The 15,551-nt window shown below is 38.2% G+C and overlaps 2 protein-coding genes across 5 annotated transcripts in view; one reads left to right on the plus strand and one right to left on the minus strand.

Moving 5' to 3' along the window:
• The window catches only part of LOC104943184 (B cell receptor associated protein 29), a 7,755-nt gene extending 6,350 nt beyond the window's left edge, over positions 1 to 1,405 (plus strand). For all 3 annotated transcript variants that reach the window (XM_010768520.1, XM_010768519.1, XM_010768521.1), the window contains exon 8: positions 206 to 1,405. In XM_010768520.1, the coding sequence (XP_010766822.1) occupies positions 206 to 241 (36 nt within the window). In that variant the 3' untranslated portion in view covers positions 242 to 1,405. The remainder of the gene's footprint in view (positions 1 to 205) is intronic.
• Positions 1,406 to 1,492: 87 nt separating this feature from the next.
• LOC104943185 (solute carrier organic anion transporter family member 1C1-like) overlaps positions 1,493 to 15,551 on the minus strand; it is a 19,787-nt gene continuing 5,728 nt past the window's right edge. For both annotated transcript variants that reach the window (XM_010768522.1, XM_010768523.1), the window contains 12 exons: positions 11,525 to 11,657; positions 11,118 to 11,239; positions 10,888 to 11,034; positions 9,895 to 9,993; positions 8,560 to 8,808; positions 7,672 to 7,836; positions 7,032 to 7,227; positions 6,606 to 6,771; positions 5,971 to 6,143; positions 4,008 to 4,072; positions 3,772 to 3,889; positions 1,493 to 3,445 (listed from right to left, as the gene is read on the minus strand). In XM_010768522.1, the coding sequence (XP_010766824.1) occupies positions 3,208 to 3,445; positions 3,772 to 3,889; positions 4,008 to 4,072; positions 5,971 to 6,143; positions 6,606 to 6,771; positions 7,032 to 7,227; positions 7,672 to 7,836; positions 8,560 to 8,808; positions 9,895 to 9,993; positions 10,888 to 11,034; positions 11,118 to 11,239; positions 11,525 to 11,657 (1,871 nt within the window). In that variant the 3' untranslated portion in view covers positions 1,493 to 3,207. The remainder of the gene's footprint in view (positions 3,446 to 3,771; positions 3,890 to 4,007; positions 4,073 to 5,970; positions 6,144 to 6,605; positions 6,772 to 7,031; positions 7,228 to 7,671; positions 7,837 to 8,559; positions 8,809 to 9,894; positions 9,994 to 10,887; positions 11,035 to 11,117; positions 11,240 to 11,524; positions 11,658 to 15,551) is intronic.

Below are 15,551 nucleotides of genomic sequence, written 5' to 3' on the forward strand. Positions count from 1 at the left end.
CCGGTCACAGTTGCCCTGTTTATCTCGTGTCTTATAAAAGCTTATTAATGATTTATAAAGTATTCACAACCTAATTAATAAATGAATTACAAAGTATTCGTAAACCCTTTATAAGGGTAGTCTTATTATAAAGTGGTACCGATTAATGTTGCTTTACATAATGTTATATCACTTTAACTGGCATTTTCTTTCATTTTCATTCCAGAATCTTGAAGATGGTGAAGACAAAAAGGACGACTAGTTATCGTAAAGTCCTTTTTTAAGGTTGACTTTAACCCAATCAGGACAGAGCCACTGCAACAGGTGCTTTACCTTCATATAACACCCTGTGTCAGAGTGCATATCACAATACCACAATGTGCCACTCTGAGGTAAAGCCTTTTGCTGATCACAGTAACGTTTTTAAAGCATGGAGTTACCTTTTTTTTATCAGGACATCAGATTAGCTTTGATGGTTTATTTGGAGTAATGTTGATGGTGTCCTGTTTCTGATTGGTGCGCTTTGATCTAGAGAATTGCTTTTTTTTTCTATTCATCACTCGAGGGGCTGTAATTGGAGAGTTTAGCCAGTGAGCACAGAGCACTTCATATGTTAAAGAATTGTGTAGGGCTGTTTTATGGTTCCTGGCATTAGTTTTGCAAAGGGCACAGCGTAGAGTCCATCATTTATTGAAAGCTTGAGCAGTGACAGCTATGAATGTATTTTGATACTGAGGATTTGCTTTTTTGTTACTGTAGCAGGAACACCTGCCACTTTAACAGCATTATGCAACGTCCGTCAGTGCTCGCATGGCTGTGCAAATATATTTTGCATGTACAGTTGCACTTCACTAATTTTTGCTTTATTCCAGTTGATGATATGTACTTTTAAACATAAGTAGTGGTGTGTAGGATTATGGTTTGAGATTTCCAACATCCAGTAAATACGTTTGTTATTCTTTTGGTTTCTTACTTAGTTTAAAGTTGTAGACTTGACTTGAAGAAAATCTGACGTAATAGATCTGTGGATGAAACTGTGTATCTGTAGGGATAGAAACCTTATGATCTAACTGAGGGTTTACTCGTCTTAACTTGAACCCTCCATTTTGTTGTGTATTTTCTGCACTGTGTGTTTCATGCGTGTAATAGTGTGAGAGTTGCACCAGGGGAGTTACTGTGTGCTTCCTGAAAGGGGCTGTATGTTTTTTGTTATATCACCTTTATCCAGAAAGAGCCTTGAAACTGATATTGTTGTCAACAGATGCTTAATGTTCCCCAGCGTTTTTTTTATAAATAAATAAGGATGTTGGGCTTATAAAAGTTGCTTACATGCCTTTAAGTTGAGTTTGGACATTTCTTCGGAAATCAGACGAAAGTGCCTTTTAAGGTAAATGTTCACTTTGTTAAATAAAGATAATTTTCTTTATGTTGTGCCTTGTTTCAAATGAATAACACCAACACACATTGGATATTAAAAGTTTTATTTTAGTATGACATTTAAGATATTCTTTTAAATGTTACAAAAATAATCCAGAAAACTATTTATATTCTGATTTATTTTGATGCAAGTAAATGCATCACTGAGATTGATAGCTACTTCCTTCCTCTACACACGTCTCTCTGAGTCTGTACTAGTGGCCACCTGTGCCTGAAACTTAAACCTGAATGTTTAAGACAATATCACATAATGTTAACAAAATGATACGTCTCCATTGTGGAAATAAAGTCTTACAAAATGATAATATGCTATAAATGTACATACTAAACAATTGTCATGAGATACAAGGCGATTTTTGACGGATTTCAAGAAAATAGGTTTCTAATTATGGGATAAAGCTGTTTATGAAAACAGAATTGTTAGAAAAACCTGAGAATAGACCATGATATTTATATGTGTGGGTTTTGGCACAAGAAAAATACACAAGAAAAAACAAATGTCTCCTAAAGACAGACTGATCAGTGAAACATAATGTATAGCAATGGCTTTTTTCACAGCAGAAACATAAATGGGCATTTCCTGTGGTCACACACGGAGGAATATTTTGCCTAAAGATTAAAACAACATACAGTATATCTTTATATATATTTTCATTAATGTTCTAACAGTACACATTCTGCCTCTTCTAAGGCACATCACATGGCAGACACTAGTAAGCATTGACCTCAACCAGCGGTTTAAACAAAATGGCTGTTCAAAAAGACTGCCTGCAAAAGTGAGAGAGATATTCTGAGCAAATTCTATCTAATCCTAGCTATCAGCGTTGTGACAGACTGTTGTGTACTGTTTATTCTTTTCAATACCAGATTTAGAAATGAGTCAATTAGGGCTGGTGTTGTTTAAAAGCAAAATGGAGGAGCATCCATTAGACAAACGGATAAGCAAAACTCACAAAAATACAATTTCCATGTTTAGCGTGTGAGTACCAATGGAACAAGTTCACATCCAAAAAGCGCACAACACAAACTGCAATACAATTACACGTTGGCCTAAAGTAAATGACTACAGTTTAAGACTTAACTTTTTTTCTAAGTGAGTGTAAAGTCAAATGAAATGGCATTCAGATATGTTTAAGATGTGAGACATGATTTAGAGAGGTAACTGTTGAGTGAATGAGGCACACGTCAAAACAACATCAGACAAGCCTTCTGAACGTTATTGAAATACATATTTCCATTCCCTCATATAACAACCTGTTTGAAATCATCAGTTCCTGTTTTTTTAAGGCCTTATTTCATCCTCTCTGTTTGAATTTGGTGTAGTGCCTCTAGTTTATAAGGCCACTTATCCTCCTCTGTCCACGACGAGTGATGACAGGAATAAAAACAGTGCTGGTCTTCAGGATCAAACTGTTTTTTGTAGTAGTCTGTACAAATCACATGTCCCATCTATCTTGTGCTACCATTGAAACCAAAAAGATATAGTTTACTCTTCTTTATAAGAAAAATAATATCAGCATATACAGTACATTCAAGAAATATTGAAGTTATATCAAAGTTTCTGTCAAATTCACAAAGCCTTCATATGCCCAGTAGTAGTATAAATATATAATTTATGCTTTATATGAGATGATTGGATACAGCATGTGATTCCCTGCAAATCTCATTTAAATGTACGTGCATGTGTACAGTATCACTGTACATACTGTAGGTTTAAATGTATTCTAAAATACATGTGTGTGTGTGTGTGTGTGTGTGTGTGTGTGTGAGAGACAAGTCGGGTCAGTTCTGTCACAGCCGTGTCTCCCTGTCTGTGCCGTTGTCTGCCGTTTGTTGTGATTGGTCAGAATTAGAAACAACAAACTCTTCCTTCCTGAGTTCTTCCAGCTCTGTTCCGCCGTTAGCCAGTGCTCCATGGACGGCATTTCTTTCCTCCTTCCTCAGCTGCCGACTGAGCAGAATGAAGCCCGGGATGCAAATAATGAAGGAGATAGACCGTAGGCTCAGAGTCAGACCCAGGTATGCTACCCTGAGAAGTTAAGATGTACACATCACATGATTACTTACTGAAGCAAAATAAAAACGTGACACTTCTTAGGACCTTTCTGGAATTATAAGGATTGTCTCCTTTTAATGATTTTTAAAGCGAAACAAGCATTGCAACACAGTTTCTATAATTTCAAAGTTGGTTCATCATTTTCCATCTTGGCAATATCAAGGGGCTCAGTGTTTTTGTTTTGGTCCGAATCAGTTTAAAATGTCATGTTGTTTTTCTTTGCAAAATAATATAAAAAGTCTCTGGAAAATAGAATACATACAATAAAAGAATCGCAGAACTTCAACTGAGTGTACTACCTGTATGCAGTGGTGTTGTAGATCCGACAGGCTCCTAAGCCTCCACACCTCTTCTGACCCCATTTAAGACATGTGGTGTCAATGATTGCTCCAAAGTAGATCGGTGCTGGGATCCCCGCTGTGAGCAGGAAAGATTGTGAAGAAAGATGGAATAAGGATTCAAACCGATGCTAACACATTTTCATGGTTTGCATCTTAGACCAGCTCAAGAGAGGATGTATTTTAAGCGGACTTACCTAGGGTACGAGTTGCCATAGCGTGGAAACCTAACGCCAGGGATTTCAGCTGTGGTTGGATGCACCTGCATCAAAAAAAATGGTAGACTATTTAGAAAAAAACAGCCCATTATAGATTAACTCAGTAACCTGTCTTACTCTTAATAATTTTAATGAAAAGAGTAGAAACCTCAATTTCGGACACCCTAAGAATATAAACCATGCATGTTGCATCACTATTTCATCATGAAGGGATACATTCATTGTTTGGCACTGGGTTGAAAGTACACATGATATTAACAACAATGTATGTTCAGTGAGGTCAGTGCAGTTCAACAGGATCAGATGATATGGCTTAAGGAAATTGTGTAAGTGTGTGTAAGAGTGTGTGCATGTCATATGAAGGGAACAGTGTCTCTGTGTTGAGTGGAGTGTTAACCAGCAGTGAGGGCTGTGTTGCAGAAGAATCTATCTTCTTGTCCAGGGGATCTCAAGTTTTGGTGACTATGTAGGGGACCAGTGTAGGATTGATGGCAGCACAGTAACAGTGCACACATAAAGAAAACATTTATTGTTGATCTCACATCCATAGTAAACTACAGATGTGTGTATCGTTATCGATAGCTTTAGCCAACAGCAAAAGCATTGCTTTATGAACTTTTTGTGACATACTATACTATGACATTTTTATGAAATAGTTTTGGAATACAGCACTATATTTCATGACATTTACTGTGCCTTTCTGTATTCATACAATGTCTTACTATGTTTCTTAAATGGCAAACTATGACACATGCTTTGTGCCATATTAATGCCATTTTATATTATGATTTCATTATTTATTTTATTATGATCCTATTTTCGGGCCCTACTATTCCAGGTATTCTCAAACCCCTTAACTAAGCGCACATGTACGGAGCCAGAAGATCATTAATATCATATCATATAATTAAAACACCTGTTGCCAACTGTTACAACCCCCTCCCCTCCACTAGGGGTCTCTGTCTGTGTTCGCTGCTTGCTGGCTCTTAATTAATCTTGTAAATAAATATACTTTCTGTAACATGACAAGTCTTCTTGCCTCCCATCTTCGTTGCAGCGTTTGAACTGGGTTGTAAAATAACTGAATTCTAGATTTTTGTCTAACTCAAGAGGTCAACAGGTCCTTCGTTTGTAGAAAGCAATGCCTAATATCCATACATTCTAGTCATACTGTGATTTTTCATGATGTTTGTGACAGAATATAACATGACTTTTCTCAATTTTTTTCCCACATATCTTCATGATTTTTGGAAAGACTATGATGTCATTATATAATCGACATATTATTCTTTGAACTTTCCACTGACCACTGTCATTTTACACAGACTATGTTACGATGCTTTTGCACATCTTTGACATACTGCACTGACTTATTTTTGCACATTTTCAACTTTTTTTCATGATAATTTCTAAATACTACATTGTGACATTTATTATATATTTTTTTGAGAAACTGTAGTCTGACATTTTCCATGATATTTTTGACACACTATACTATTACTTTTTTCATATTTGTCTAGGTACTATATAATTGCTTTTCTCATAATATCTTTGACATAGTCTACTATGATAATGAATGATTGAATAACAAGAACTTCTGTTTTGGTGGAGTTCAATAAAGGAAAATGTTCACTGTGTAAAGAACACAGTGTATTGAGGTCAACAGTATTACTGGGGCCATACATCTGTTTGTCATCAGCATAACATTTAATGACAACACAATGTTGACATATAATATGGTCTAACCAGAACAAATAAAAAGAGAAAACAATTAGTATCCCCTAGTTAACATGTCAAGAATCTGGTGAAAATCCTTATTACATTTTCAAAACAGACAAAAAGTGAAGTAATTGATGTACTAGCATTGAGGCTTATAAGATTCTTCGTAGCAGGGTAGTGATAATTATTCATTTTCCTTATATTTTTACAATTGAAATCTGACCTTATGAGAAACATGTAGCCTGGTGTGCCCCCAAGGGAGATGATAAAGGAAGTGATGACAGAGAGAGCCAGGAAATATGGGAACATCCTGTCACAGTCGTCCTTCTCAGGGCACTGCCCCGTGCTGGCCGTAAAGTTCCCAGCCACTCCGACACAGCTACAGCTAGAGAACACCTGGAGAGACATGTGTGGTGGGAATGTATTTATCAAACATTAAAGCCAACCAGGCACATAAGGATGATGTGACTACTTTGTTAGCACTCATTAGATTATGGGATCTAAGAACATTTAACTGGAAACAAATCTCACTTTATTAAGTGGAAAGTAAATAACTTAAAAAGCAAAAAAGCATAGAGTGATATATGTATAACCCTCTCAGTTATAAGCTTGAAACATAGCCAATGTTTCGTTTTGGTTTGAAATCCTGCACTTTACACAGAAGTGGTGATGGTCCCCGGATCGGACCGTAACCTTTATATTCAAACAAAACTTCATGGCAGCAAAAATGTATTTGACTAGACATCATGTTCCTGTTTAGGCATGTACCATATTGTGCTGTGAATCCAGCACAATACTATGGTTTTCACACCAGAAATGACATTTCCGTATTACAGTTTAAGTACCTTGTCCACTTACTGTGTTTTTCCCTGAGCCAGAAGAGCTGGCGCAGCCAGCGAGACAGGGAGAAACATATGTGATGCCGTTCTCTCCACAGACTGGGTCCCAGTCGCTTGCTGAACAAAAGCAGTCTGAGTTGCATGCTGCGAACACTGAGTGTTTATCATAAGATACGCTATCCAAGCTGGAAAGGAGAGAGTGAGAGAAAGTACAATACAAAGGAAATGAATTATTAGGGCAGACATCATGAGGGACTTGAAATAAAAATGTATCTTTACCAGATAATCGTTATTTATTTGAAATTCATGAAGTGCATTCAAGTTATGGTAATTGATTACATGTCTATTAGATCAATAATATTAATTTGTGTTGTTGCTCAAATTGTAATATTATATTTTTACTTTGAAAACAGTAACTCCAACATACAAAATAATTATAACTAACCTGATGTATGGAAGTGTCACTCCGGCTACCTTGGCATTTTCGCAGCTCATTGCAAAGAAGAACAGCGACAGGATGTATCCGATCAAAGATGTGCCGAAGGCAAACCTGGCTGCGCCCATGATGTTCAGCTTCAGCCTCTTCATCAGTAAACCTCCAGAAAACATCCCCAGTGCCACAGCTGGGATATTAATCACACCTAAGATCAAGAGAATCAGCAACATGCTAGATACATTCTCACTGAAATGAAATGTTGCTTTCAATAATAAATCTGGATTTAAACAAATACAGAGTATATCATTTATTATTGTTTCAAAGGTGGCTATCATCTCTCCTTCTTGCTAATACAGAGGAGGAAACAGGACTACAAAATTCCAGTTGCCTTGATCAAAGTAGAAGCGTGCTTTTTATTTTGTCAGTCTCTTTCTCATACCTTCATTTGACATCAATGTGAAGGCATGGTCTTTCATCTACACCCATGTCATTTGCTCTGGTCACTAATATTGCATTCTCTTTCATATGCAGCAAGTCTAGGCCATGCAGGCACCTCCTTTGATGAGGCCACATAAACATAAAGACTTTCATCTTACGTTATCACCATCATTAGATATTTCATTTCATATGCTGAGCACTTTTCATGTACCCATGAGAAAGTTGGCCTTTGATGCCGACTGCCTGAAGTGCTGCTCGATGTACTTGGGCTTGTAGGTTACCATGCCGATGAGGGAGTTCAGCTGGATGATTGACACACACAGGTAGATCAAGTACACAGGGTTTCCCAGTAGAGTTCGCAGGGATGGAATAAAGTCTGCAGAGAAATCGAAATATTGAAAATGTTTAATATGCAATATCTCAATGTAATAGTAAGAAATGACTGTAACACTCTCTGATAAGTGCTATGGAATCACGTTTCTGACTACATGGGGTACGTGTGACAGTAGGACATCATTTAAGTTTTGGATTTGAAAGCTGAAGTATGTAGTGACTTAACAAATCAAAAGGTAACCTGTGGAATTTGGGGAACTAGGAATACTGTGGATGTTTTTAGGTGTGGGTGGGCAAGTAGCCAAAACAATTCACATCCTGCCGTTTGTATCAATCTATACAGCTACAAAAAGAAAGGCAGTAAAAAGACTTCAAGCAAGTAAACATGGATATAAATAATACAAGTTAAAAACATTTTGTTGAAATCAACTTGAAATATTTCTCTATTTTAAGCTCCTATAACTAGTATATTATTGTTATTTTATTAATATGGTGAAGTGCTGTGATTTTCTTTGTAGAAATGTGTAGTGTAAGTGTTTTCAGCCATTTATTTCCACAGCCGATTAATCATTTAGGGGCTTTACACTTATAAAACAGTCAATCCATTAACATTTATGAACAAAGAGACCATTCAGTCAATCTAAAGCACTGAACATTTAAAATCACCTCTGTAGAATAGGTTATGTTTTTTTTCTTGTTTTTTGGTTTGTCTGTCTGTTTATCAGCAGGATTATAGATAAACTAATCGCTCTTGGTTGATACCTACCTTTGGCCATCTCTATGAAAGTCGTATTTTGGTCTGCAGGATACTTGTGCTTCCCACTATGAGGGTCTTTAATGAAACTTGTCTGCTCCGGTGTGCACTTCTCTGAGCCCTGGGCACCGGGTATGTGCAGGGAACGAGGCAGAAACCAGAATGGGATGGCAGAGAGCAGAGTGATGACCCCTGCTATGAGGTAGCCCAGCCACCAGGCCCCCACCCAGCGGGCATCCGATGGGGTGATGGTGATAGTTTCTGTGTTTGGAGACAGAGGATGACATGTAATCAATGCTCAGTGATACACTTATGGTTAAACAAAGATGCAAAAACAGAGGTTATCAGAACACTGAAATAAAAAGCCTGACATGGAGGTTTCTAGTGAGTAGCCTACTCATTTGTTCTGTTTGAGCGGTCAGTAAGTACAAACAGGCATGCATTATTGCACACTTGATAGCTTGGGTTAGCTGGGATTTTTCTTTTTAAATTCTTTATCATTTAAGTTCTTTTTTTTCATTGGTTTTATTAACTGTTTGTTCTTACAGTTTACTTTATTATGTGGCTCTTTACATCCCCTTTTCAACTGTTTCTTCATACTTTTTCCTTCTCTTCTGCTACTTTTCTATTTTCCTGTTTGCGGCACTCTATTTGATTGTAGCTTAGTTCTTCCTAACCCCCGTCATACTTTGTTCATTAGCTAATTGATGCTAATCCTGTACACCTGTTCTGAGTCCTTGGGGAATACATATGACGCAGGTGATATCTGATAATACCATGCCTCAGTTTTATGAATAAAAGGACCTATCGTTGAAGCAGACATTTTGATTTCAATTTGGTTTTACCAATAAGATTACCAGTGGCTCTCTTCTACTCAAATGTCCAAGGAATTCATAAAAATTCATGAAAACCTATTTAGCGAACATTTAATGTATCTTTGTTTATTGTTAATTTCAATGTCTTACTCTTTTTGTATTTTCTTTATTGCACAGGGGTCACTTATCTATAAATCTAGTGTCCAACTATTGTCACCTATCGAGGAAGCACCGGGTACCCCAGAGTAGTGTAACATAACTATTCATTACCACAGATTTGAACAAGATTATATCTGACTAAATATGGTCACTAATATTACAGTGTCTCGGCCTATGGATTATTAAAATACAAACACACAGAAGAAGCCGCTCTCTGAGATGCTTCTAAGATGTAAAGAAAACACATGGTTTCCAGTGTTCACATGAGCTCTTTGTGAGTCCATGGTGAGAAGTTAAGGATATCAAGTCTGTCTAGGCGGACCACAAATTCTGGCCTTAAGAGACCTAGACATATACTCATGATTAAACCCACCCATTTTTACAAATCCAATGTCCACATAGATTTTGGCACAAAGGGAGCCTAACAGGTAGCCGAACACAGGTCCAATGACGGAAATGGTCTGCACACAGCCTAGGAAACAGCAAACACACAACAAGAGACACACAACACACAAAATGGTTAGGAGTCTAGCTATCTGTACTAACAACTGATACACTCAACACATTTAACATACAGGCTCAGAGGTCACTTGTGCGCCGATCTTCTGATCAGGAGAGCACTGGTTCCATCCCCACTGCAGTCAACATGTCGTTGTGTCCCTTCGCAAGACACTTCACCCCAAGTGGCTCCTGTGGGGATTGCCCACAGTATTGAGTGTATGTAAGTCGCTTTTGGTAAAAGCGTCTAATAAGTTAAATGTTTTGGAAAACACCTAAGGGATTTACCCCCTTAGGTGTAAGGTGTACAGCTACTCTGTCATTTCCGAGTAAGAAGACTTACTCGGAAATGACAGTCTAATTAATTTACTTCAAATTAAATGTGAGACTTGGATGTTACCAAACAAAGAGCAAAACTGCTGATAGTTGTGTGGACTATGTAGGACTTTTTTTTGGGACATTAAAAAATATGTTTTGTTTTATTCATATTTAGCTATGTAATATTTTTTTCCAACAACAATCTAAGTTTGCAATCAATTATATCAGGATGTCAATAAGGCTAGGAACTTTGTTTCGTCTGCATATAAATGAAAGGGTTTGTTGTGATTTTTTATGACATTACTTGGTGGGATCAAATACGGATTAAAAAGCAATGGTCCAAGGATAGACCCCTGTGGTACTCCAGAGAGAATTAGGATCTTGTCTGGTAGAAAATTGTGAATGAATACAAGGTTTTTAAACACCTCTGTTTATTACTTATTTCTGGTGCTATTTAAGATATTCCATTCTGCAGCTTACGTTGAATATCATCAATGATAAAGGGTGTTTACTTTTAAAGTATCTTCCACTGGGGGGAGATTTTTCTTACCAATATATAGCGCAGCATTTTCCTCAGAAGCAAAATCATCTATATAAGAGATCCCAAGAGGCTGAACAGGTGTCTCTCCAATCCCCCTCAAGACATTTCCAAGGAGCACATAGATCCACATTGACAGGTTTGAGTCGCCTTCACAAGCTGGAGGGCAAAGAAAAGAAGATGAGGGTAATCAGACCAATGTACTTGTGGACACTAGTCTGTATGTGTATATAAGTGCTCACCTGTGGCTGGCACTTGAGACAATTTTCCATCTTGAGCTAAGTCTGCCGGTGAGCCCACTGGACAAGGAGAGGGGTTCAGTGTTGAATTCACTACCCACCGCACAGATGTTTCATATTGGTAGCTGTAAACAAAATACAAATGGAACTGTTAAAAATACAGCTGACAGAGGTGAAACACTCATTCTACTTGGTTATAGGATACCATTTGTTAATCCTACAGAAAAGAGAATTCATAAGTATCTTAAAAAAGTAAAAAGTGAAGCCATCATTGGAACAGCAAGAATATTCGACCTACAGTAGAGAGGCTGAACAATTATTGAGAGGCTGACAAATAACAGTGCTTTAGTAAGTAGAGCAATATATTATTGAAAAAATGATGGAATTTGTTTATCATATCTTAGACTCACCGTCCAATGATGAAGTGAGGCAGAGCGATGATGAAAGTGCCAATAGACATCAGGACGCAACCTACTGCGATGATCTTTGGTCGATGGAGCTTGGCCCCAAAGTAACTGACAAAAGCTATCACCAACAGATTACCTGGGAGGACAGAGGCAGCCAGAAATACAAGGGGTTCAGAGTGCTACTTACATCTCCACAGCTTGAAAATGAAAATGCAAGGCTTTGAGCAAAAAAAAGTCATGTTGAGAAGGAACAGAACCATTGATTTATTGCATTTGATTCAAACTGCTTTTTGTGACACTGTGTGTAAAAATGTGATGTAATCAAATGAAACGTACATTTGTACATTTCTTTCTCTAGCAACACAAGATACAGAAACACAATGGAAAAGCAAAAAAACAAACATACATATATCCAAAACATTTCTCTATGGTCACCTTTTAGCACATTTCATCTATTATGGGCGACGTGGTGACTTAACGAGATGGCAAAACTGGCTTAGAAAGATACATTTAAGCCTTGTGGTAAAAGGCTAATTTGATGGGATGACGTCAGACCCTCCAACAAGCTGTTGTCATGTGCGTGTGAGTGAGAGAGAGAGAGAGAGAGAGAGAGAGAGAGAGAGAGAGAGAGAGAGAGAGGCCCTTGGAACATGTCAATAGTTATAAGTATAAGTATAGTATAGTATATAGTATAGTGTTTTGTGGTTATAAGGAATTCTAAGTAGTGCTTGTATCTATTCTGCATGTAATTCACTACATGGAAGTGGTGTTGAGGCTTGTAAAACAGGAGATTTCTTTCTTTCCAGTCAATCATTTAATTGTGTTCATTCATGATGATTTTCTATGTTATTTTTTCACTTTTTTGAATTTCGATTTACATTACTTTTACTGTTCATGTACAAGAACATGGATGTATATAACAGCCAGCTCCAATCAGCTGTGCTCATTATCCATTATTAGCTCTCTATACTGTCCTTTCTCTTCTTTAAGCATCTTTATTTCTCTCTTCTCACCTGCTCTCTTCTCCTCCCTTGTTCCCTACACTTTCTCCTCCCGTTTTCCTTCCTCTTCACACTGCCCTGCTTTGCCTCTATGTTACCCTGGCAACAGTCCTATAGAAAAAGCTTGTTGCCTTGGCCACGTGAGAGATGCAACTTTCACAGGAGACGTAGAGATGGAGAGATATGAATGAAGGGAGATTGTCCGGCAGATATACCCCACCTCAATCAGAGTGAAAGCAGGTTTTACAATCCGCCATAATGTTATTGGAGTAAAATGTTAATTATTTGTCACTACTTTTATGTCACCATGGGCCCAAACCCATGTAGAATGGCTATTAGGGCAGGACGACTTTTATCTTGGATGAATCATATCTCTTTGGGTCTTACTGCAAGCTTTGTGTAATTTATAACGTACAACGTTTGCATAATGTCATCAAGGTTACGTACAGTATGATTAGTAGTTGTGGACTTGTGCTGCAAGCCATGATCATCTCGCTAAATCAAACTTGTGGTTGGCTGGAATAATTAAAATCAAACTCCGATACTATGTTTTGTCCAACTTGTTATAGTTAACACAGGACAAGTGGTACCTGAAAACCAGAAATTAGCATTATAAAAAGTACAATCTGACTCAACATATGACTCACTCTTTCATGAGTAATTGTTTCAAAATCAGATATACTTGGCAATTCTGACGAGCAAATGTCTTAGTAATGAGCAGTTTTAACATCGATATTGATGAAGTATCTGGGAGGAGTGCCTTGAGTGCCTTGAGCAAGGCGCAGGACCACCCCCCCACTCCCATTGCTCCCTGGGCGCTGTACAATAGCTGCCCACTGCTCCTAGACTCCTGGTACTAGGGTGGGTTAAAAGCAGAGAACACATTTCACTGTGTGCTCTGCATGTGTGGCCGTTAAAAAGGTTTTCATCCCTCCCAATTCTTCTTCTACTTCTTGAATTGGATGGAAATATTGGCCATAAACTGTAATTCGGAAAATTGGTTTGTTTATTATGTTTTCTCTTCATTTTTTACCATGTACCACATCTTGTAGTGATCAAATGTGTGTCCCTAAGAACCAACATCCCCTGGTGTGGAAACAATTTGTTTGAAATATTGTGCAAATAAAGGGTAAATCTGATAATTTATCTATATGTCTGCATACAGCAAAGCAGTAAGTGTTGTAACAAATTATTTTTGGTATTGCCCTTAAGGGTCCGTCTGCTGATTAGCATTTCCGATAAAAGCTGATCAATGCCAGCTGCTTGAGTATATTACCGAGGGTTAGTTCTAAATAAAGTCAAAGTAAAGAGAAGTTATTGCATTTGAAGTTATTCAAAACATCACAAATGTGGCTATATCTGCAACAACAAGACAGGTTTATAACCCATTATGTCCCTGCTTGACACCATGACTCACACACAGTTTGATATTCTAAAAATTGTTTATTTGAAATCAGATGAAAACAAACTGTCACGGACCCTGCCGTGTTATCTATGATTACTATACGCTTTTCGATCATAATTTCAGCGTGCGGGGGATCGGCGCTGAGGAACAGCAGAGTGCGGGTTGACAGGTGTCTGCTGAGACAGGCAAGTGTCTTAGGTTCAAGTTAGACAACTAATGTCTGGGTTAGTGTTCATGACTTCATGTTTATGTCATCTTAATATTTAATCTTGACGCACACACATTTTCCGTGCTTTCCAATAGTTTAAAATACTTTTATTCCACTGTTAAATAACCTGTTCAATACAAACATGCCACTTGTAAAAATTAAATTAAATTTCTGTGAAGTGATATTTGTTTAGTGAGCTTATTAGAGGATGTTCCCTGAAAGACTGTACAATGTCAATGAAGATGTCAGACTTAGTATATTTGTTAATAATTACATACAAATATGGAATTTGTGTGTGTGTGTTCCAAGTGAATCTGCGGCCCCCTGGTAGCCAGTACATAAATCATGTGGCCCCCACAACCATCCAAGTTGCCCATCCCTGCTACAGTATAAATACTACCCCAGTTCCTAAACTGTAATGGAAACGCAGCATTAAGTGAGCCTGGCCTAACAAGGCCTAGCCATACCGTACTAAGCCGAGCAAGGCCCTGCAGTGGAAAAGCGCCAAACTGTAGGGAAGGTGGGGGCTCTCCATCTCCAGCTGCCGTGTTTGCTCCCGGCTGGGAAAACGGAATGGGTAGGTTGTGTTTCAGGTGCAGTTTAAGGTTGGTCGTATTGCTAGCTTTTGTTGCTACCTTTTTAAAACAAATGCGACACACTGCCCGGCTCATTCAAGTCCGTAGGTTCGCCTCGTTGATTTGGCTTAAAGGTGACCTATCATGCAAAATGCACTTTTGTACGTCTTTTATACATGAATACGTGTCAGAAAACACAACCCTGTCTATTTTCCTCCATACCCAAATCTCTTAAAAAGGGGCTGCAACGGATCTGATACAGACTGATCCAGATTTGAACACTTCTATGACGTCACAGAAGTGGCGCTACGGCTATTGGGCCAACTCCACCAATCAGGAGGAGACAGCCACGGACATTACCGTTCGAAAGCGCTGGAGACGCTGTAGTACATATGCCAGGCCTGTAGATGGTGCTGTTCTCACAGAATCAGCCCATGTAAAGACAGTGTTAAATTGAGCGAAATGAGGAATGGCTAAAATGCATGATCTGTTTGGTATTTTGAAAAATAAAAAGTATAAATATGCCTTATATAGGTATGGTCCTACACTGTATTATTCAAACACGTTGTCTCCTGCTTGTCTCTATATTATTAATTTGGCTGCTACACTGCTGCACGCGGAGTGTCCTGACCTGGCTGTGTCATGGGACCTGACACACACACACACACACACACACACACACACACACACACACACACACACACACACACACACACACACACACACACACACACACACACACACACACACACACACACACACACACACCCTTATGTCCTCTTCTTGGAAGCCTGATGCATCCTTTATCTGCAGCTTGAATACCTCTGTGACCCATTCATAT

The sequence above is a fragment of the Notothenia coriiceps genome, unplaced genomic scaffold, assembly GCF_000735185.1.
Source record: "Notothenia coriiceps isolate Sejong01 unplaced genomic scaffold, NC01 NC01_scaffold00005786, whole genome shotgun sequence".
NCBI classification, from domain to species: domain Eukaryota; kingdom Metazoa; phylum Chordata; class Actinopteri; order Perciformes; family Nototheniidae; genus Notothenia; species Notothenia coriiceps.